This window comes from Azolla caroliniana, unplaced genomic scaffold (assembly GCF_043228905.1).
Source record: "Azolla caroliniana isolate FFs.n. ecotype wild unplaced genomic scaffold, voAzoCaro1.0.p SCAF_20, whole genome shotgun sequence".
NCBI lineage: Eukaryota > Viridiplantae > Streptophyta > Polypodiopsida > Salviniales > Salviniaceae > Azolla > Azolla caroliniana.
Genome location: NW_028230455.1, coordinates 9,970,941 through 9,993,376, shown reverse-complemented (window position 1 = coordinate 9,993,376; position 22,436 = coordinate 9,970,941). Strand labels below are relative to the sequence as shown.

The following is a 22,436-nucleotide window of genomic DNA, read 5'->3' as shown; positions in this document are numbered from 1 at the left end:
TAGAACCATAGAGCAAAATAAATACAGAACCAAAACACCTCTTTGTCAAAAATATCATATCTACAAGGGAATGATAATAGATACAAAAAAAATTGAAGATTTAAGTTATTTCAAAAACAAATATACATCATAACGCCGTTTTACTTCCTGATGTAATAATATGAATGGAGCGCTTGTAATAGAATTAATGGAAATAATACAAAATGGAGTAGAGCATATAATGAGCCTCCCTGATGTAATAATGAATGCAGAGCTTGTAATAGAATTAATGAAATAATACAAAATGGAGTAGAGCATACAATGAGTCTCGAGTGATAGTTGTAAACTTGTAGGTAATCAATCAATGGGATGACAGTGCCCCTAGTAAATCTGTGTATTTTGTGCTAGTTTATTCATCTTTTTATTCAGATGAAGTAGCTTACATTCCCAATTTGAAGATTCTTATAAAATGGAATGCAGCACGGGAGGAGTCCCAATTGATAGTTCTGGACAATCAATAGAAGGGATGACAGTACCCCTAGTAAATGCTTGTGCATTTTCACAAAACGAGTTTATTCTTTTTTTATTCACATGAAGTAACTCTATGTTCTCAAATTGAAGATTCTTGCAAGGAGCTATATTGTTGCATGCCAACTTAATTGCTTCCTTAGTTGCTGAGGTTCCCGATATGTTTTTGTAACAAACCCAACTCACTTCCACTGCCGTTTCCTGCCAGAATACAGACACACTTATTTTATATAATGATGAGATGTTTGAGTTGGGCCTAGCACGGATAATTTATGATGACTGCAATTAATGTCTTTTACATAATTGGAATATGAGTGCATTATTGTCAAACATGAATCTTGACATGTGGGGAAATGATCACACAGGAAAACCATCCTTGGATTTATACAAAATCTTTGGGATTCACCTATTCCTTTCAGGAGTAACTTGTTTTGCTTGTGGAACATTCCACGTAGCCAGACAAGAATGTACTTTTACATCATCATTCCATTATTGAGTACAGGTTTCACCTTACTTTTGAGGTTCTTGACTGATAATATAATGCATTGCTAAAAAGAAGGGTGTGATATGAAGAATGGTCTTTGTAAATTTTCACCTCACTTTGAGGTTTTATCGTATTGAATTAATACAATATCCATTACAAAAGATTGAAAGCAATGATGATATATTGCTAATGTCTACGCAAGGACCAAACCTGCCAATGAGACAAATCATGATTACAAATATGGGTGAATTCATGATATCCATTCTGAAACAAAAATAAAAACTCTAGGTTTCCTAAAGATCTTAATGCATGATTTTGGATATGGTTTATAAGCGTAAAGAGCATAACTAATACATAAGGATTGAGTAGTGGTGAGGGGACATTGTATCGAAGGTTGGCTGGTGCTTTGGATCGAGGCTATAATGACGTTCACCAAGTGCATCTGAGCGTCCTCGTGCAATTTGCACATGGTGAACAATGATCTCAATGAGCTGGTGATGGTATGCCTCATGTGCCTAGTACTCCCAATACTTGTGGCCTCTATTGGCATTAGCATATTTGCAAAATATTTTAGCTCTAGATATAGGAAGTGCTCATTTTGCTTCAATCTCTAGTTGGTGGGATGAAACTCTGAGTTAACCTCTTGCTTTACAAGCAATATGAAGCATGTAAATGTCCACATACTTCATTCTTTGCTCCAATGGGATTAACTCCACAATATCCTCTTGCTTCCCCAAAGAATTTGATGGTTGTGGTATGCAGGGTTGATAAGTACATGATACAAGAGTTGAGGATCCTGCATTGGGTTCAAGGTTCTCTTATACATGGGTTCGTAGTGGCCAAGTCTTTGCGGATCTAGGTGGAGTCCCTATCATGTTGGCTATAAGTTTCTGTTGGTTCATGGGTAAAGGGGATGATTGTCCATGGGAACGAGCTTGGTGACAAGATTAAAGGTGATGGTAATAGTGTGTTACTGGTGAAGGTTATGAGAAGATAAGTGTGGTCGGCATTGATTAGGGGATTTGGGATGATGAAGGTTTTGATAGTTTGGGTGGCATCCCTTGTCCTGAGGACATAATCAACTATGCTCCCACACCTCCTCGTGGAAAACAGGTAAGGCCACTAGAATCTAGCCATGGGTTCACCTTGTCATGAACAACTAGGTAGTGTCAAGACACTAGCCCTAATAGATGTTTTCCATATCTTGTGCTGTCTGGTCTTGAGTTGGCTGAGATCCTACTCTAGGTCTTCCAAATCATATGGATCACCTTGTCTATTTGGCTTCCTGGTGTTGAAGTCACATGTAAGGAATACTTTGCCTACACTTGGGCACCCAATAGGACATCGTAAGGCAATTTAGTTTCTTTGTGTCCCTCACATGATTATCATCATTTGCTTTTGCATATCTTGATACATAAGGAGGGAAATAAAATAATGCAATGAATAAGACTCGTGTCTCTGAGAGCTCAAGTCAGATCAACATGTATCACCTGCACATCCCACTCCACTACTTGTAGGCCTTAATGTAAGGTTCATTAGAAGAGAAGTGAGATCCAATTAACCCTCATGTACTTTATGTAGTAGTGTGCTTGTTCATAGACTTCCATTGAAGGCCCTCCACTCAAGAAAGACATTTCTCTACTCTATGACGAATCTATGTAGTGAGGATCATGTCTCGTCCAACCAAGTAACCTTCCCCTCTTCATGGGTGTGTCCACAGTGCGCCATTGCAATTCCAACTATAATGTGTCACCATGATTCTAATTTATAATAGGCTGCTAATGCCTGTTTGATGGCCTTGCCGTTGAGAATGATGTTACCATCACAATGAAACAACCTTTTCTTTCCTTGCATGCTTGTATGATCTGCGACATACATAATTTTTCGTTGTATTCTTCATCGAGTCATCATCAAGGAAGATATAGGGGGGCAATCCAACCCCGATAATATGTTTGCTTTTTGAGGAGCATGCATGATCTGCAACATACATCATTTTTTGTCGTATTCTTCATTGAGTCATCATCAAGGAAGATATAGGGGGGGCAATCCAACCCCAATAATATGATTTGCTTTCTAAGGAAAGCAATTCTCCTTACTTCATTCAGCAATTGTAATATGAGAGGAGAGAGAGAGAGCTCTAGTGGGGTTTTTTCCTGCTCTTTAGGGTTTTGTGACTGGGGTTGCCGCTTCCTTGCCCTACGAACCACAATGGCATCTAGTAAATTAAGGAAACAAACTATATGGTGGTGTAATAAGGAGGTGTGAGAGTCCAGCCTTGAACCCAAGGCCTTGCTTTGGTAGTCTTAACAACTTGCCGCTAGGGTCAGTTAATTACAAGAGAGAAAAAGGCTTCTACAACACAACACAAAAACCCTAGAAACAGAGCAAAAAGAAACACCCCCATAAAATGTAGTCGAAAGGGAACCCTAAGATTGCAACATGAACATGAACATGAACGAAACCCAGCCAAAACGAAAGCTTAAAAAAGAAAAAATTCGACAGGAAATGGTACCCTAAACATGAACCAAAAACAAAACCTTAAAAAATGCAACAGAAACAAAACCCTAAAAACTTGAGAGAGAGAGAGAGAGAGAGAGAGAGAGAGAGAGAGAGAGAGAGAGAGAGAGAGAGAGAGAGAGACCTCATTCAAATAACATGCCGATGAATCGTAGTAGTTTTGATTGATGAGTATAGGGTGCGATACATTGTACATTTGTACGTTTTGAAATCGAACATAGGTAACTGATCCCTTTCCACCCTGCGTTAGCGTTAAGAATGAAGGAATAATCAGCCTGCTTCAACATAAAAAAGGGCCTTCCCAAAACATATGCTTTAATCTTTTGCTACCATCAGGGATGGATAGCCACTTGAGGCGATCAATGAAGGGGCAAGGCCCGGGATTGAACCCATAACATATATGGCTTTGAAAGAACCTTACAGTCCATGTTTTAATGCGAAGGCCATAACTAGTGTTGGTCAGTATAGCTTCATCGACAGAGACGCACGATACATGTTCTTCTCTTCCGTATCTTCCGAGGCTACCGATGCTGCAGAATTCCAGCATGAACAAAAATGGCTGAGCCAAGTAGATATTCCCATATAATTTCCTAAAATCACAACTAGGAAAGCATAACATTAAAAATACCTGATTCCATGGCCAGGTCCACATACAATTTTGTGAATTCCAATATTAGAGGAATCATTCACTATTGACACACAATCATCACCTGCACACATCTATGTTTAATTCAGTTTTTTTTTCTCATGCTTAATGGGGCATGTTTTCCATTTGCTAGAGTTGAACTCCAAACCAGTGGTTTATAGGCCAAGAACCCAATGTCACTAGTATCTGTGGAAGCAATCATATATACAAATGGAGCAAGGGATAGACCCCACTATCTCATGGATTGCCTTTTGCTTGGCCATAGTCTGGACCTAGGGTTGGTATATATAAGGTTTTCTACCCCATTGCACCAGTTAACCCTAGTTCGATGTCCACAATATCCAGATTGTGTTGTTGCCTACCAAATGGCCATCCACAAGCTAATTAGAAAGTTTTGGATCATTTGGGAAAATCTCACTGATTTGGGAATGGGTTTCAAGACATTGTTTCTAATATATCTCAAGTACAAGATTTTTAATATCTGTCTAGTGTGATATATTTAAAATCTAGTAATTAAGATCTAATAATATGCCGTATACAATAATTTAAACTATTTTTAAAACATTTTATAGATTAGTTTATATATGCCATATACAATAATTTAAACTATTTTTAAACCATTTTATAGATTAGTTTATATATGCCATATACAATAATTTAAACTATTTTTAAAACATTTTATAGATTAGTTTATATATGCCATATACAATAATTTAAACTATTTTTAAAACATTTTTTAGATTAGTTTATATGTCACATAAAATTGCCAAATTATCAACTGTGATGTTAATTGGCCTATATGTTGCCTAAATGACTCCATTAATTTAGGATTAAATTAATGATATACTTGAAATATTGGAATCACTGGGCTACACAAACTCTTCTACTATTAAAAATCATAAAAATGTACCACATCCTATCTGTGTATCCTGGATGAGAACATTCTGTGTCTCAGAAATATGAATTCCATCGGTATTAGGACTGTCCTCTGGTGCATTTACTTGCATATTCATGACTTGAACACCACTGCATTCTGAGAATTTCACATGGATCTGTGGGCTGTTCACAATTTCTAGGTTCTGTACCCTCAAGTTGTGAACAGCATTAAACCTCAAGGCCTACAAGAAAAGAAAAAGAGAAAATTATCGAGAAGCCACTTCTAGAAAGGACGAAGTAGAAATAGTGATTATACACATGCCAATGATGTCTTAACATGCCAACAACCGTTAACCATGATTTCTAAATATATCAGGCTAGGTAGTATTCTCATGATTTCTAAATATATCAGGCTAGGTAATATTCTCATGATTTCTAGATATATCAGGCTAGGTAGTATTCTCAATACATTTACAATTGAATACTTGTTCCCCAGCTCTAGCTTCTTGTTATTATATCCTTTCAGCCCTTTTATCTGACATTTGTATCATGTTTCAGGTGATGGTTATAATTTTGGTCTCAGAGATCATTGAGGCCTGTTGCAAATGTTAATATTACATGATATTCCATTTCACTGCAGAATTATGGAATGGATCATTGCATGATATATGGTGAGGGGCAAATATCCCCTTTTGGTTCCATTCATATTTTTTACAACAATATGTAAAAGCAGCCTTGACCATTTTGAACATGTTACAAAGACATACCCATAAAAGATCTCTACAATACTTACAGTGGGCGCGTCGACACATAGCTGCACAACCAGAAAGAAAATTTGTGGTTAGTGTGGATTACTGAATGAATGGATTAATATACACATACACTTCATTCAAAATAACGATATTAGGATCATGGTCTAAATAATATATCAGGTTCGTCTATCCACATAACCATAACCTCTTGAGCAGGGGTTTATCGGTTCATTAGGGCATTAAGGGGCATCCATTCTAGACCTAGGATGCCTAGCATGTATCTTGGGTAGGGATGTGTTGCAAGAGCATCACGGAGAATGATGACTGAAGGCCAGAGGGGCAAGAACAAAAGGATATCTAGCTATTTCATCTATCCATAAACCATAGTGCATAAGGGGCATCCCATTCTACACCTAGTGATGCCTAGCATGTATCTTGGGTTAAAGATGTGTAGACAAGAGCACTACAAAGAATGATGAATGAAAACCAAAGGAACAGGGACAAAAGGATATCTAGCCATTTCATCTATCCATAAATCATAGGCCTAGTGACCAGACCATAGCAATGGAGTACCACGGACATCCAGTAATGCCATTCACATCTCTGACTTTAATAATGTACTGAATCCTAGTCAAGGTTATGTGTATGCACATAATGAATACCAGATTGATTTATAATAATCCCCCCACCCCCACCCCCCCAAACAAAACAAAAAACAAAAACAAACATATAGACACTCAATAACATGTGCAGAGAAGATAAAATGTTTACACTTGTTCTGTCCCGTTTACAAGATTGTTCCCACCATTGTTGACCCTGTCCATCTAGCTTTCCCCATCCTTCAACTGTGAGATTATTCAGATTATTGAAGTAAATCCAGGCATTTGAGTCCGACACATTCCATTTCTTAGGATCCGATGGTGCAATCAAAGTGCCGGCAAACTGCAAGATGAATTGAAAACTGTGTTCCTTGAAAATTGTACCATACTATCAAGCTCTTCTAAAAGCTATAAACCAGTTATTTTATATAAAATGTATGTACGTCCCTATGAATATGCCAGGTAATTTGACACTAGTTCTAGTTATGAATATATCATCCTAAGTATCCATATAAATATGGGCAGAAGATAGTTGGGATAATTTTTATGCAATGGTAACTTATGCCTTTATTAATATGTTTAATCCATGATAGTTGAGCCATTTTTTTATATCATAGTAAATGCCCTTATGCATATGGGACCAAGATAGCTGAACCAAGGGCTGAACCCTTTACATCCATAAGTACCATTGTAGTTGCTTATTTTGATTATCGACATAGTAATGGAATCAAGATAGTTGAGCCAGATTTAATGTCTTACAGTCATTGTCATATTCCTCTACAAGGTCATTTATGTATCTGCCCACCTGAACCGCAAGATTGTTCCGGCACGGACCTTTGAAGTTGAGCGGCCCGACAAGGTATGTTTTACCCTTGGGGATCATCAGAAGTGCAGAATCCAGGGCACATGCATCCTTCCACGCCTCTTGAAATGCCTGAAAGTTTCATATAAATTAATGATCTCGTTTGCAACCCATATATATTCATACCCATGAACCTTAGAGTCTGTGTATATACATGCACAATAATGCATTAACATATATATTCACATGAAATTTTAGACATCTTTCCTATGTGTTAAAGGGATCCCTCACATTGTTTTCCGACCAATATTACATTCTAAATCCAAAAAATGTTGGTAAATCATGCACGATCTTTCAGAAACATCAAATCATAAAAATATTTTTGGCCAATAATAGTAAACCCCTACTTAGCTGCTTTACGTCAATAGTATGAATAGATAATATTTCTTAAAATACTTGTAACTCTGTAATCTTTCAAGAGCACTGATTTTAGAAACGGAAGGGCAATATGATGAATACATTCACCCAAGTTCTTCCCTGCTTCTAATCTTTCAAGAGCACTGATTTTAAAAACGGAAGGGCAAAATGATGAATACATTCACCCAAGTTCTTCCCTGCTTCTAATTAACCACAAGGTGAAAAGTATACTATAAAATTGTCCAACATATCTTGGCCACAATATGGGAGCCATCGCATTAGCTCAGACACACTCATAATCACACAGAGTGCATTGGTAACTATACCATTTATCCTCGAAAAGGAATAAAGATTCTGACATTTGTTTTAGGGAGCGTCTCTGAAAAGATAAAACCCAAGGGATGAATTTGACTACATAATGGCTCAAATAGCATTGAGAAAAAGAAGGCGGGGGATTGCTCTTTCAGAGGAATAAGGAAAGCATAGTGGTACGTGAGGAAATAAACTCAGTGACATTTATCTTCACAAAGAGGAAGCCAATATTTTGTTTTATAATTGTTTACGCTAGCTCCCGAAATTCCAACTTTAATCACAAGAATGGCCAACCCTGATGCTTTATTCAGCATTTCATTGTTTGTAATGTTTGATGATGATGATGATGATGATAATTTCAACCATCAAATGTTAAGCAAAAAGAATAAAAGTGATTCCTTTTCAACATAAATGATAAGATCCACACATACCTTAGTATCATCTGTTAATCCATCACCGATTGCTCCATAGCAATCAACCGTCACAATGTGAAACACAGTCCTTTTCACATAATCACAGTCATCAGCATCAAAGCATCCACGTTGAGAATTATTGCATTCCTTTTTAAACCCATCAACAAGTTTGAAACTCCATATCTGATCATGATGGCCAATAGAAGAAGAAGAAGAAGAAGAAGAAGTTATGCAGGGCCATGAAAGCTTCTCCTTCTTGGTCGTAGCATCAACGCCTCTATGATTGTGAAGACACAATAAGGATCCCAAAATCAGAAGAAGAAGAAGAAGAAGAGGAAGAATATTGACCATTTATATGTATATAAATGGATAGATAGATTTTTCTTGTGAGATTAATAGATAGATTATTGCATTCAATAGATAGATATCTGGATTTATGAAGAGAACTGTGAGATTAGATGAGATGGTTAGTGTATCACCACCACCACCACCATCACCATAACCATCATCATAACCTTGGGCTGCTTGGAACCTCAAAGAAAAGGCTGTAGAGCTCTGTAATTGGGGTGGGGCCATAATGTAATGTAAGCTCATAAATCTTTGTCACCTGCTTTCTTTTGGTGGGTCTTTGCAAAGGCAGCAATCAATTGTCTTCTTTCTTATCTATTGGGTTCTTCTATGTATCCCTTCCTGCAGTGGCCCATCTGTTTTCACTATGTATATGGACCCACCCCCCTCTATGGACACCCTGCCCATCTGAACTCATCGGGGCGGGCTGCCCGGCTGCCTACATGACCATGCATTCTTTAGGACCCAAATGTGGTTTATTTCGTCCGGCCCGGGCTTCTCTTTTGGCCAGTCACCCTCTTGCCAGCCACTTTACAACATATATTTCCGCATACATCGATCGACAATATGCCCATTTCCTTATCCTTCGTCCATTTGCACCCATGTATATGTAGAGTGGTAGTTTGTCACCTCACCCCCCCCCCCCCCCCCTTCGGGCTTTTACCACCATTGTAGCTAGTGAGTGGCCTTATGTCACAAGCCATTCCTTTAACAACAATGAATCGTTGTTTTGTTTGGGTGTGTAGCTATGTACTCTTATGCCCCCAGTTGGAAAAGCCTCGACAAATCTGAACCCACATACGATAAGCGTGCGAAACCTCATTAAAAGAGGTGGGGCCTCATTCCTAGTTAGTAATTAGTACACATGCTTCCAAGAGTAACATTTTATGATCAATATCCAACTCGTAGACCATGTTTGTGGTTGGACATGCCACTCTTGTGCCCTTATTAGTTTGTCATCATTGTCATCCTACCTCAAACATTATTGGAGTTAACATTTTACCCATTTGGTGAGGCATCCATGATGCAACATCTAACAAAGACACCCCCCTTCGGACATGACAAGGATCATACATGAATATGTGTAGCAATGGGCACGGTTTCGGCTCAAACCGAACCGAATCATTAAGCCATGGTTTAACGGTTTATTGGTTCCAAAAAAAATTAGTGGTTTGGTTTGGTTTGGATTCTCAATAAACGGTTTGGTTTCGGTTCTAAAACTCAGGTTTATAGTTTTACAAGTTTGGTTTAAAGGTTTATAGGTTTTTGGTTAATTTTTTTTTTACCTTAATAGTTTATTGATGTAATGGTTTAATTAATGGTTTTTTATTGATTTAATAAATTTAACTTAAATGCTTATTTAATTTAATGTATTTTTGTTTCTTTAGATGATTAACTAGTTTGACTTAAGTGGTTAGGTTTAAATTTTTTATTAAATGGTTCGGTTTGGTTTAAACTTTTCCCTAAACGGTTTGGTTTAAACTTTTTCTTAAATGGTTTGGTTTAAATACTGAGAGTTCATAAACGGTTTGGTTTGGTTTCTTTGCCTTGAAACCGAACCGTGCCCATTGCTAAATATGTGAGCCTTGTCTACAAACAAAGTAGAAGATTTTAGTTGATCAATAAAGGTCCACTTATTATAAATTAACTTGGTTATATGAGAGAACATTCCAAGATGCAACCCTTCGTTTCGAGGACATTTAAAGAACAATAATTTTGTACCTTGTGATAATCACACCATGTTGCCAAGCATCTCTTAACAACACATTGAATTCATTAATTAAAGTTCTGCTAAAATATTCATGTATGCATCAATAGAGGTCGATTATTATAAATTAACCTACTTGGACACATAGATTGACATATTCGCATTCGTGGGGCCTCCCCCAAGAATGCATATGAATAAGAATACGAATGTATGAAAAAGTATTCGCTAAAAAAAAGGTTCATAAACTCCCTCCTTTTTAGTCTCCCAATGGATATTTTTACTTGACAAAAAAAAAGGGGACTTGACACTAATAATATTTTTATAATAGTATGATTTACCTTCATGTTGTCGTGTACCTTTGTGCCACCTTTTTAGCACACATGTAACCAAACTAACCCAAATGGGTATCTATGTATCAATTATAAATTGAGTAAGAAGTAAGAAACAAGGCAAGCTAGTTTGGATTTTCTTTATGTGGATTTCATAACAGATGTGAAAGTGTTCGTTTTTTGTTCGTTTTTTGTTCTTTTTTCATTGAATTAATAAATTTATTTTGCAAAACAAATGGTTTTATAATATTCTTGGGCCATTTATTATGCTCGAATATTGCGAATATCACGCATGTGTCAATCTATGCTTATATGAGAGAACATTCAAAGATGCAACCCCTCATTTAGATGACATTTAAAGAACAATAATTTTTTATCATGTCATGGCAACACCATGTTGCCGACCATCTCTTGAGAACTAATTAATTTCATTATATATGTCATGATGACAATATAAAGTTCTAATCAAATATTTGAGTATGCATCAATAGAGGTCAATTATAATAATTAACTAACTTGGACATATGAGAGAACATTGCAAGATGCAACTCCTCATTTAGATGACATTTTAAAGAATGTAAAGAACCGAGAGTGAGTATCTGCAACAGAAGAGATGTGTGTATGTGTGTGTGTGTCTGAGAGAGAGAGAGCTTGAGTATACAGAAAACAAGTAAAGACTATATTATTAAAAGGAAGATTGCAAGGATGACCAATTGTTACAAATAAGGTGGGAAGGTGCTTATATAGTCACATTCTCCTTATATTCTCTTTCTACAACCACCTCTTAACTAAAGGGAGGTTAAGACTTAACTACACTAAATATGTGTCATAGAACTATAAGATTCTATGACACACTAGTTACTATTGTAGGTGGTGGGGTGTTCACACACTAGGGAAGTCGAGTTTGATTCTCAACACGCCCCTTCAAACGCAACTTCCGGATGCCGAAAAGTGGTTTGGTTTGGTTTGGTCTTCGATTTGGTCGAAACACCGCGTCATTTGAAACAGGTAATATGTCGCAATTTAAGAACAGTTCGTCCAAAAAAGGCACAAAGTAGGTCATTTCACAAAAAGGAACATCACATGCGTAAAGGGTTTTGGAAATTGAATCAAAATATATTGATTTATACCATGTCCCAAAATTTAGGGCTTTCAAAAAATGCCCCTAATAATCGACACGTGAAATATCGCCATATTGATGTAACATACAATATTTACATTTCATATGTGACATCTATCACTTCCCAGAGATATGCTTTCCCTTTCAGACCCACCCGATGAACTAGAAGAGCTTTGTGAGGTCTCATCGTCATCATCACTAGCAACCAATGCATTGTCTTCATCCAATTGCAAGCCAATGTCACCGTGATTATTAGACATACTCCTTGTTCGTCTTTGTGTTGCGTCAACAAGCACATCTGGGATCTTCTCTTTTATTATCTTGATTGTAGTCTAACTTAGATGGCCTGTTTTGGTCAAGGAGAAGTTATACACGAGTATGTCGACATTATCAAGTGCTAGACTAGACATGCTTGGTAGATTCTTTCTTCTTCGCTTTCTGCTTCTACCTTCAACATCCTTAACCATCTCTAAAGAGTACTTCCCAGTAAATGCATCTTTGGAGGAGGTATGATACCAATGAACCATAATAGAATTTACTTGATTGCCTTCATCATCCTTAATAATTTCAATGATTTTGGCAATCCAGAAGGGATGACCCAACTTATCACCCCCAACTAATGTTGTAACCAACATACCAACTTGTAGCTCATGTAGATTGCCTTGCCACCTCGCCTCTGTAGCATGTGATAATCTTGGTCCCACGTAAATATCTCTTTGTTGTGGATGAACTAGATTATTCAATTCAAGATTATCTAGTGGTTGTAAAGGAGTCGTGCTTGCTATTGATGGGCCACCAAGCGCCCATACGAATTGATTTTGTAGTGGCTAGTACCTTGTAAAGTGGTTATCTAATATTGTATGTTGATGATTAAAGAAGATATCCCACCAATCCACATATTGATCAACAACTTATTTTTTGGTTCACGCAATATTTTTGTGTTTTTCCTCAAGGCACCACATCCAATATATCTTTTGATCTTCAAGTGAACTACCAACAACCAATCTTTTATGGTCGTCATAGGGCATTTGCTCGGCACCATAGATTATTGCATCTGGGAAATGCAATAAGAGCCTACATCCGTCTTGTGGCTCCCATTGCGAACTAGATGAGTATTGTTTGGCATACAACATGGTCTGGTTGTGATCAACCACACCTTTTTGGATGAGGAAGACGTGGTTAAAACTTATATATTAAGCGGAGCAAGAACCCTACATCCATTCCCATCACCACCCAAACAGAAGCGCTTGATATCATATACTTCATCTAAATGTTGCACATCTGGCTTGGGGTATAAGTTTCAGTAATCAACCTTGATAGCATAGGAAGTGTGAAAGCATTGCACCTTGCTAATTTCTTGGAGAACCTACTAAACATTTGATCTATGTGATCATGTGTATGACCAACTAGCAAGAAGTTGACCTTAATCTTTTTGAAAATACCCTTGTCTACTAATATGCTCAGGTAACCAAACATAGTCGAGTTCTTGTTTTCTCTCGCCGTGTTGTCAAGTTGCACGTATAGTACTGGTGGGAGTAAACCTTGCCAATTCTGCAGAACTCTTTGCATGACTGTAACTATAAGATTAGGGTCGTTGTCGATATTTGGATAAGTTAAGAACACTTGAGGCCTTATTGTTTGAGAATACAAAAGACATCCTACTAAGTGCATCTGCACTAGGCATTCATCTCCAATATCCTTGGGCAATCTTCGAAAATGTGGCAAACAAGTTTTCTTTTGATCCATCCCATCTAACATGTATCTTTCTAGTGATTGAAGCACTTTTTGATGATGGTGTATAGCTTTAGATCTTTCCAACACTTGGCTTTCTCGATGCTCTCTCAATAAAGGCTTATATTTTGTTATTCTTCATTTGTTGTCCCACTCTTTGCCAAGCTTTTTAAACTCGCGCAAATCGAACAAACACCCATCCGGACCTTGCAGGGTATGACCGCATTGTTAAACTTCGATCTCCATAAACGATTGAAATGCCTATATTGTATATAAGCTACACTTTCCAATAACATGTCATCCTTATAGGCTTGGTATACCTCACAACGAGTGAAGTTATCTGACAAATGTAACCTTCCAGTGGTGGGCGTAACATCACATTGCTTCGAGAAATAAATCTTCATCCATTTAACATCATGTCGCCCAATCAAGCCCTTACAAGAAGATTCTCTATTGTTGAAAGGCACCCACCACCCCTTCATTAATCGATGTTGAATTCTCTGTAGCCTCATGATCTCGATGCTATAAGCAAATTTAAAAGCAACTCGACAACTCTTCGTAGTAAGTGAAAGGTAGTATTCCACCTGCTGAGAACACAACACTGCCAGATGGTCCTTAACAAGTTGCATATTGGCAATCAAGAATGTAGTGCATCAAGTTCTCGTTGAAAAATGGGATCTTTATGATCAATTGATTAGATTTGGTCAAATTTTTTGCTGTTTTTTGGTCTTCTTCTTCAAGTTTTTTATGTAAAATTCTATACAAAAACGTATGCTTTTGCTAATTTTTCCCTTATTTAAGAGGTCTATATTGTTTATTATTAACATTATTGCCATATCCTTGTGTCATGACTTGTTGTTTTCAGTGAGCCACGACAAAAGGTGCCGACCTTCAAACTTAAAATTCCATCACCAACAAAAAGATCTTCTGACACCATGATTAAAGTTGATTCTCGCAAAGCATTTATCGAGTCATACGGGAGCACTGATGGTCACACAAGCAACAACCCCACCAAAGTCTGCCAAAACACGTTCGCGTTCACAAGTGGAAGGATTGCGCATTCCACTTGTAGAATCTTCTTAAAACGAAGCAAATACACCCTCTCTACAAAAATTGGATGCACTAGTATCACATGTTCCTCAACTTGATGAGAATTTGCAAATATAAAAATACATGATAGATCTACGAGTGGAGATCATTAGAAATCATGCAAGTTTAGACATGTTGATAAGTTAATGTAGGCATAATAAAGTTCAACTATGGCTCAATATGTCACTACTGTGCGACAAGGGAAACACTAACTTAAAGACTTATATTAATTAGGTAAGTTTTACAAAAATATCAGGTGTACTTGTATCCATACTAATAAAATGAGATATAATTTATACTTTGACCCATACGTGCATGTATGTAATTGTGGAAAATGTAGGATAGTGCACATTAGGATAAGTGATTGGAATAACTAACTTATTAAAGTATTCAATACTTGTATTTAAAGTTGATCTAATCTATTCCTCAGTTTGTTCATATGGGATCAAACCATATGTTTATAATTGTGGACAATGTAAGGCAGTGAACTTTAGGATAATGTCGTGGAAATAACAAACCTATTAGGCTTTCATACCTGTATTTAAAATTGATCTACTCTATTGCTTAGGTGATTCACACAAGATCAAACTCCGAACGATAATGCAACTGGAACCATTATCAACACACTACACAATCTAAGCAGCAATGGAATAGAAACATAATAGTTTTAACAATAGAAGACAAAGATCCATAATAACAACATGGACAGTCATGGCAACAATTATAGGGCCATGTTCTGTTAAGGTTAGCTTGGACCAAAATCAGCCTCCATTTAAACTAGTTCATGTTTCTCCATAAGTTTGGTAGTCAGCTATGCACGCGGTGAAACCAATGTCATAAATCTACTAATCAAGTATATAAAAATAAAATTGAAACATATAGAAGATTATAAAGAATAGAATCCACTAGGTAAAACCCAAAATTTGTATTAATAATGTGAAATCTTAACAAATCGTCAGTGTCATATTCTTCATAGAGTCTATTACATAGCAATCAATTCATCAACGTCATTTTCTTCATCATCTTGTGTAGAACTGTCTTCGGCTATACGTGCATTGGTTTCCCCTGTTAGCCGAGCCAACGAAATATCTTCTATAAGCTCATCATCAAGCTCTATTAGCTCCCCCGGTTCGCCGGCTAACGGAGGAATAGGCTCTCGTGAAGCAGGTTGAAACCTTTCTGTATTGGCGAGGTTCTTTGCACCGACCTCCTCATCCTGGTCTGGGCACTCCCACAAAGCCTTAATCCGCATATTAATAAATATAACTTGGTCCTCGTCCTTCTCCAATGCAATTGTATTTCTAAACAGCTTCAATGCACATGCTGACGTAGTTCCTGTGATGTAAGTAACAAGAAGATTTAGTTGTCAAACGAAAAAAAAGGGATTGGTTATCTCAAGATCGTTACCCTAGTTCGAGGAATACCTGTGCCAGAAAAGAGATCTAATATCCAGTCTCCTTCGACAGAAAACATCTCGATCAAGCGCATCATAAGTCGTTGAGGTTTTTGGTATGGGTTGACAAGTCCCCGTTCTGTCGTGGTGACATGTCGCAATTTCCGTGTCACTGCTGGATATACCAACAGATTTGAACCTCCCACTTCATTAGAATGCTCTTTGATTCTCTGTTTCTTAATTTCATCGAAGTAGCCAACCGTTATGTATTCAATGGCATTAACGAACCGAAAAGTTGGCCCTCTATTTACATTGGTCTTGATCCTATAAAAAATAATTCATCGAGTTAAGAATAGATTCAACAACCTTAAGAAATGCAATATAGTGAAAGACACCTATAAATAATCCTTACCATGCAAGGTTCTCAATGCCATGGCAATGAGATCTCAAAGCTTGAGCTACCGAGTACCCTTGGTCCATACTATGAAAGACAACTATTCGCCACAAGGATGCGGTCGTTAGCTCAGCGAAATCCTTGACCATCTTCTCCAATTGTTTAAACCTAAACGGTTCATCGTCGTATGATGACCCAGCCATTCAAAATCCGTAAGGAATATCCGCAATCATTAGCGTATATTCTTTCTTTGGCACCTTCTGGATCAAGTCGATGACATCACCGCAAACCACATTGTAGTAAAGATCTCTCGTAATATCTTTTTTGTGGCTAAATTTTTTAAAGGAGCCATCTTCCTCCATTTCGTACGCCTTGACTAAGCGACGATCCTTTTCTTTTCTGGCTCGCTCGAGATGTGCAAGGAAGGATGTAGGGAAATCGTGTATATCCTTAACTTCTCCTTGTTTCTTGCCTCGACACGGTTTCTAATAGAAGCAATAGGACATCAGGTATTATTATACAAGCTCTACATATGATGAAAGGGTAATGAAAAAACATGAATACTAACCCAATCCTTGAATGCAATAAAATACTCTGATAACGCCTTATACGAAGACGTTAGAGGATAATCCTCGGTCACTTGTTCCCAAGTTATACATCCAAGTTGTTTCATCATAACTTCTTGGATCTTCATGTACACCTTATGACTGTAAAATTAGAAATCAAGATTAGAACTTTGAATTACACCAGATAGACTACAATTTCAATATTTGAAAGACTTACTTATTGAACTCAGTGACCATTTCTTCAAGGCTTAAATCTTTCGCCACGACCCTTGACAAAACCGACACAAGAAGCTGCTCGTCCTTAATACCTTGCATCGCTCTCCATAGAGACAGCTTCATGTCATCTGCCGCTTCTTCAATTGTCAAGTCAATTTTCTTGGCGGCTTGTGACTTTAACTCTAGTTGAGGGTCAACCCTACATTTCTTTTGTCGTTGACCCTTTACCTCCTTATTCTCCCACATTGAGAAGATTTGATCTTGTAGGTCCCATACTTCTCCATCTCTAAACGCCAATTGAAACCAAGACTCATACTTTCGAAGACCATCGGACCTAACATTATCATCTACCACAATGCCGACTTCATGCAGACATTGACGTCGAAGGCCTGTATGTAACTTCACACCAAACTTTTGTTTCACGTCTAAATACTCATGGTGGAAGAACTGTATACGCTCAATGGACGACATTTTCTGCCTATAGTCATTATCATTATTATGGTCCCATGCCAACAGCTTAGCCTCTTCGGTTGTGAGCCCAACATAAATTTTGCACTCGGCATACTTGAAGAAGAAAGTGGTTGGATGTTCTCTCACAAGTTGCCGACGTGCCTTTGCTGAATGCGATCCACCAATGACAAAATAATTATATTGATCATGCTTTCTAATATCAAAATCTTCAATGGTTTCACATTCTTCAGGATCTACCATTACAATAAAAGGCACCACAGTGGCATGAGGATTAATTTTCATTTTTTTCTTGAGATTTTGAACATGCATGCGGTGTGGCTCTCTAATCTCAAGTGGTCTTCGACCTGTTTTTTCATCAATAGGGGGCCGATGGATGTGTGTTATAGGCAAATTAAACACTTGCCCTTTCCTGACCAGTTTCCGTTGCATTAACTCTCTCCTTATCTTATTCTGTTCGGATGACAAAACACCCGAGGCCAGCTCAGCTCCTGGCGTCCCCTTATTATCCTCCTCTTCGTTTTCACTTGTTGAATCCGTATCCGACATTTTGGTTGTCTTCTTCTTTGGTGGTCTTGATTGGACTTTGGTTACCCTTTTTGTGGCCTTCAATGGGGAGGGCACTTCATCTCTTAGAGTTACATGGCCTTGTATATAAGGCCTCAAGGTAACAATAAGGTTTTGTGAGCTATCAAGTGCTTTTTTGAACGCTTCTGGCCCACAAGATTCCTTTACTAAAAGGTCTTCTGAAAGGAACACTTTACGTACCCCCTTGGAGCACTCTATCATTACCAGTATGTTGGCCGAATCTGCATCTTCGTAGTCAAATCGTAGAATACGGCCATACATAAATGGGGTTTCCTTTCCAAGCTGCCCCTCACCCTTCTTCTTTGTTGTATACAATACGACTTTTTTCTTTGAGTCGACATATTGCATACACCATTCCTTGTCCGTTAGATCTCGGTCAGGAAGGTCTTCACCTCCAGTAGCGGCGACAAGTTTCTTTTGGCTAACATCACTATGTGGCTGAGATTTTGTCTCTTCGTTAAAGAGAAGCTTTTTTCCTCTCTTTATGGTCTCAGGAGCTACCTTGGTCTGGGCTTTGATTGGAGAACCTTGTATGCGAAGCTTTATTTTCTTCACGGGTTGGTCCGACAGGTTCTCAAACGACCTATTTAAGAAAGTATATGCAAAAACATAAGTTAGGTAGTCACGTAGATTAAGGTTGTATATTAACATGAAGAACAGTTCCCAGTAGCAATCCTATATTCAAAAATCTATTATAGGCAGGGCTATTCAACCTAGAAAATATATATCGTAATAAGTAAACAGGGTTATATATTCTTTTAAATAGTAGGTATGACTTATATAGATTCCAAACCTATATTGAGGAGAATTTGCTATCATAAAGGCAATTTGTGGATCCTTTTCTACTATTTTAAGCTAAAGTAGGTCATAAAACACCTCTAATTAGAGCATGTTTTTTTTTTAAAGTAAGGAAAGTCAACATAAAAAAGACTGATTTTGCCAGACAATTTGATATCTTTTCCACCCCATAATTATTTGTTACCCCAAAAACACAATTTTTCTCTCTCAAAGCCTTTTTTTATACAGGAACTCGATACGGCGTATCGAGTTCCTGTTTAAAATCCAAACTTTAAACACAAACTCGATACGCCGTACGACGTATCGAGTTCGTGTTTAAAGTGTAGGTTTTAAATGGGAACTCGATACGGCGTATCGAGTTCTTGTTTAAAATCCAAACTTTAAACACGAACTCGATACGCCGTATCGAGTTCGTGTTTAAAGTGTAGGTTTTAAATGGGAACTCGATACGGCGTATCGAGTTCTTGTTTAAAATCCAAACTTTAAACACGAACTCGATACGCCGTATCGAGTTCGTGTTTAAAGTGTAGGTTTTAAACGGGAACTCGATACGTCGTATCGAGTTCGTGTTTAAAGTTTGGATTTTAAACAAGAACTCGATACGCCGTATCGAGTTTCTGTTTAAAGTGTAGGTTTTAAACAGGAACTCGATACGCCGTATCGAGTTCGTGTTTAAAGTTTAGGTTTTAAACACGAACTCGATACGACGTAAACACGAACTCGATACGCCGCATCGAGTTCGTGTTTAAAGTTTGGATTTTAAACAGGAACTCGATACGCCGTATCGAGTTCCTGTATAAAAAGCAAAAACAAATTATGAACTCGATACGCCGTATCGAGTTCATGTATAAAGTTTGTATTGTATACATGAACTCGATATGGCGTATCGAGTTCTTGAGAATCGAAACATATTTACAAAAATGTCCACAGTGTTAGAGGCCTACCTGGAGTCCTCGCGCTCGATTCTCTTTGAAGACATGGTTGATCGAGTGGAAGTGGAGGCGGAGATCGCGCTTTCGTGCTTTGTGCTCTGTGTGCTTTGTGTGCTTTGTGTGCTCTCTACGTTCTGTGTGCTCTGTACGCTCTGGTGAGTGAAATATGACGAGGTCTTCCTATTTATAGGGATTGAACATATTGGTTAAAGTAACCACAGTCACCTTAACCAAGGTTGGTAACTTTGAGGATAGTTAGTTGGTAACCATAGTCACATTAACTAGAGTAACTTATGATTGTATTAATGATTACAAAGTCAAACTAACATATTGATCAATCTTTTATAGTCATAACAACCTACAATGACTTCAAAGGTTATGAAGGAGACAATGATAGAGGTTCATGAATGTACCAATGATTGATTACTAAAAGCAACAAATTTTATGACTCTCAAATGCTATGTATTAAAGATGTTGGCATGAATTAACCAATGATTGATAAGTCTAATATTTAAAATGGTGAGCATTAAAGAACCAATGAGTGAGACGTTCTATATCAAAATGGGTGCCATTAATTAGCCAATGATTTTAACATTAATCCAACATATTCATGGCTTGTTAATGATTAGTTTTATATTTTACTTAATTTAACTTCATATAGATCTAGTTTATATAATAATTGATATTTTAAGTACAATTACTTTATTAAAAATAATTTTTTGATGTATTGTATTAATAGAATATTACATAATATAGACATTCTATTGATTTGGATTTTGTTTAGAGAGAAGTTTATGTTTAGAGAGGAGTATATGTTTAGAGAGGAGCATATTAGTTTTTTTCCTTACCCTAAGCACATAACTTAGAGAGCCCTATCTAGACCTTAAGCCATGAGTGAAGATTCACCGTTCTCGATTGAAGAATATTGTTTGTCATCAGACCCATCGTTTTCTACTGAAGAGTATTGTTTGTCAATAGAGTCACCATATTCGATTGAAGAATATTGTCTGTCGACCGACTCACCATATTCTATCGAAGAATATTGTCTGAGCTCATCTACAGGGAATGTAAATAATGACACATGTGAAGAGTTCTCTATTGAAGAATACGATATTAATAAAGATACCGAGAATGAAGGAAGTGCCCAGGAAACATTGAATAACATTGGCGATGGTCACAACAGAGAATTAGACTGTAACAAGGTTACACCAACCTCTATGCAGGAAGAGAAATCTGGGAGCCCTATGCATATTAGAAGAATCCCACGAAGAATTCGTTTGGCTAGATTTAGCTTGGTGACATTAGATAAACAGATTGGATTTGATGTCAACAAAATATGTTGTGCCTGTGGTTGTATGTCTATGATTGGAAAATCAAAGTTGTGAGAATTAAGGCGATACTATTTTTCGATGACCGGTGATGAGCAAGACACTTACCTCGGGTCACATATGCAACTAATATCTGACAAATGTACGGGGATCAAAGTATCATTCGAGTATTATATCTTCCATGCACAACAGATATGTAGAGTTGCATTCAAAATTGCGTTATGTGTTAGTAACATGCGGCTACATAGAGTACAACAACGTCTACTTAGCGGGGATCAGATGCTCAATTGTAAAGAGGTTCCAAGTATGAAAGGTACAATTGGAAAACATGCTATTGGCTGGATGAAAACTTACTTTCAGTTAAATTGTGAAGTAATGCCCACTATAGGTAGGATGCATCTTTCTGATAATTATACACGTCAGGAAGTTTATGATGTCTATCGATCTGATATGCTGGGCTCACGTAATAAGTCTATCACCTATAGCCAATTCACAAGATTATGGAGAGCTCGGTTTTCAAATGTTATTATTCCTCGTAAAGTATGTATGGGGTATTGCTCCATTTGTGCAAATCTTAAAAGTTTGGCTAAAGGTGCAAAGACATAAATGGAAAAGGATACGAGTAAGAAGTTACTACAAGAGCATCGTGAGGCACAATCCTTAGAACGAAGGAAGGCGATGCATCATAGAGAGAAGTGTTTGAAGAGGCCCGAACAATACATGTGCTTAATGATAGATGGCATGGACCAGAAGAAGACATGCTTGCCGCATATGCGGAGGCTCCCCAAAGATGTCAATGATGAGTGCCTTGTTCAAATGCACTTGGTGGGATGCTTGGCTTATAATAGGTCTGTTCGACCTCACGTCTTCATTACTTACCCCAATGTTCACAATGACCCTAACCTAACAGTTACAGTGATTCACCGAGTTTTGATGTCTTGGGGACAACCTTCCCCCCCTGTTCTATACATTCAATTGGACAATACTGCTAGAGAGAACAAAAATTCAACTGTATTTGGCTATCTAAGTATGTTGGTCAACCTAGAATTGTTTAGGAAAGTGAAAGTCAATTTCCTTTTGGTTGGCCACACACATGACCATAT

At 37.5% G+C, this 22,436-nt stretch overlaps 1 protein-coding gene across 1 annotated transcript; it reads right to left on the bottom strand.

The window, feature by feature from the left end:
- Window positions 1-239: 239 nt before the first annotated feature.
- Window positions 240-8,833, bottom strand: LOC147850945 (putative polygalacturonase At1g80170). Its single transcript, XM_087335897.1, has 9 exons — window positions 8,344-8,833; window positions 7,187-7,315; window positions 6,554-6,724; window positions 5,824-5,844; window positions 5,065-5,272; window positions 4,137-4,218; window positions 3,930-4,038; window positions 3,633-3,749; window positions 240-708 (listed from the first exon to the last, which is right to left on the bottom strand). Exons 1-9 carry the CDS (start codon window positions 8,674-8,676, stop codon window positions 442-444), a joined length of 1,437 nt encoding a protein of 478 aa, XP_087192023.1. The 5' UTR covers window positions 8,677-8,833; the 3' UTR covers window positions 240-441.
- Between the last annotated feature and the right edge of the window lie 13,603 nt (window positions 8,834-22,436).

Bases quoted from the DNA above. Each gene is read 5' to 3' on its own strand.
- LOC147850945 (XM_087335897.1), bottom strand. From the start codon at position 8,676: ATGGTCAATATTCTTCCTCTTCTTCTTCTTCTTCTTCTGATTTTGGGA. The intron at 6,725-7,186 runs GTGGGCAGATAC...TTCATCTTGCAG, and splicing joins GGAACAATCTTGCGGTTCAG to TTTGCCGGCACTTTGATTGC. The intron at 5,273-5,823 runs GTAAGTATTGTA...CTTTTCTTGTAG, and splicing joins TATGTGTCGACGCGCCCACT to GCCTTGAGGTTTAATGCTGT.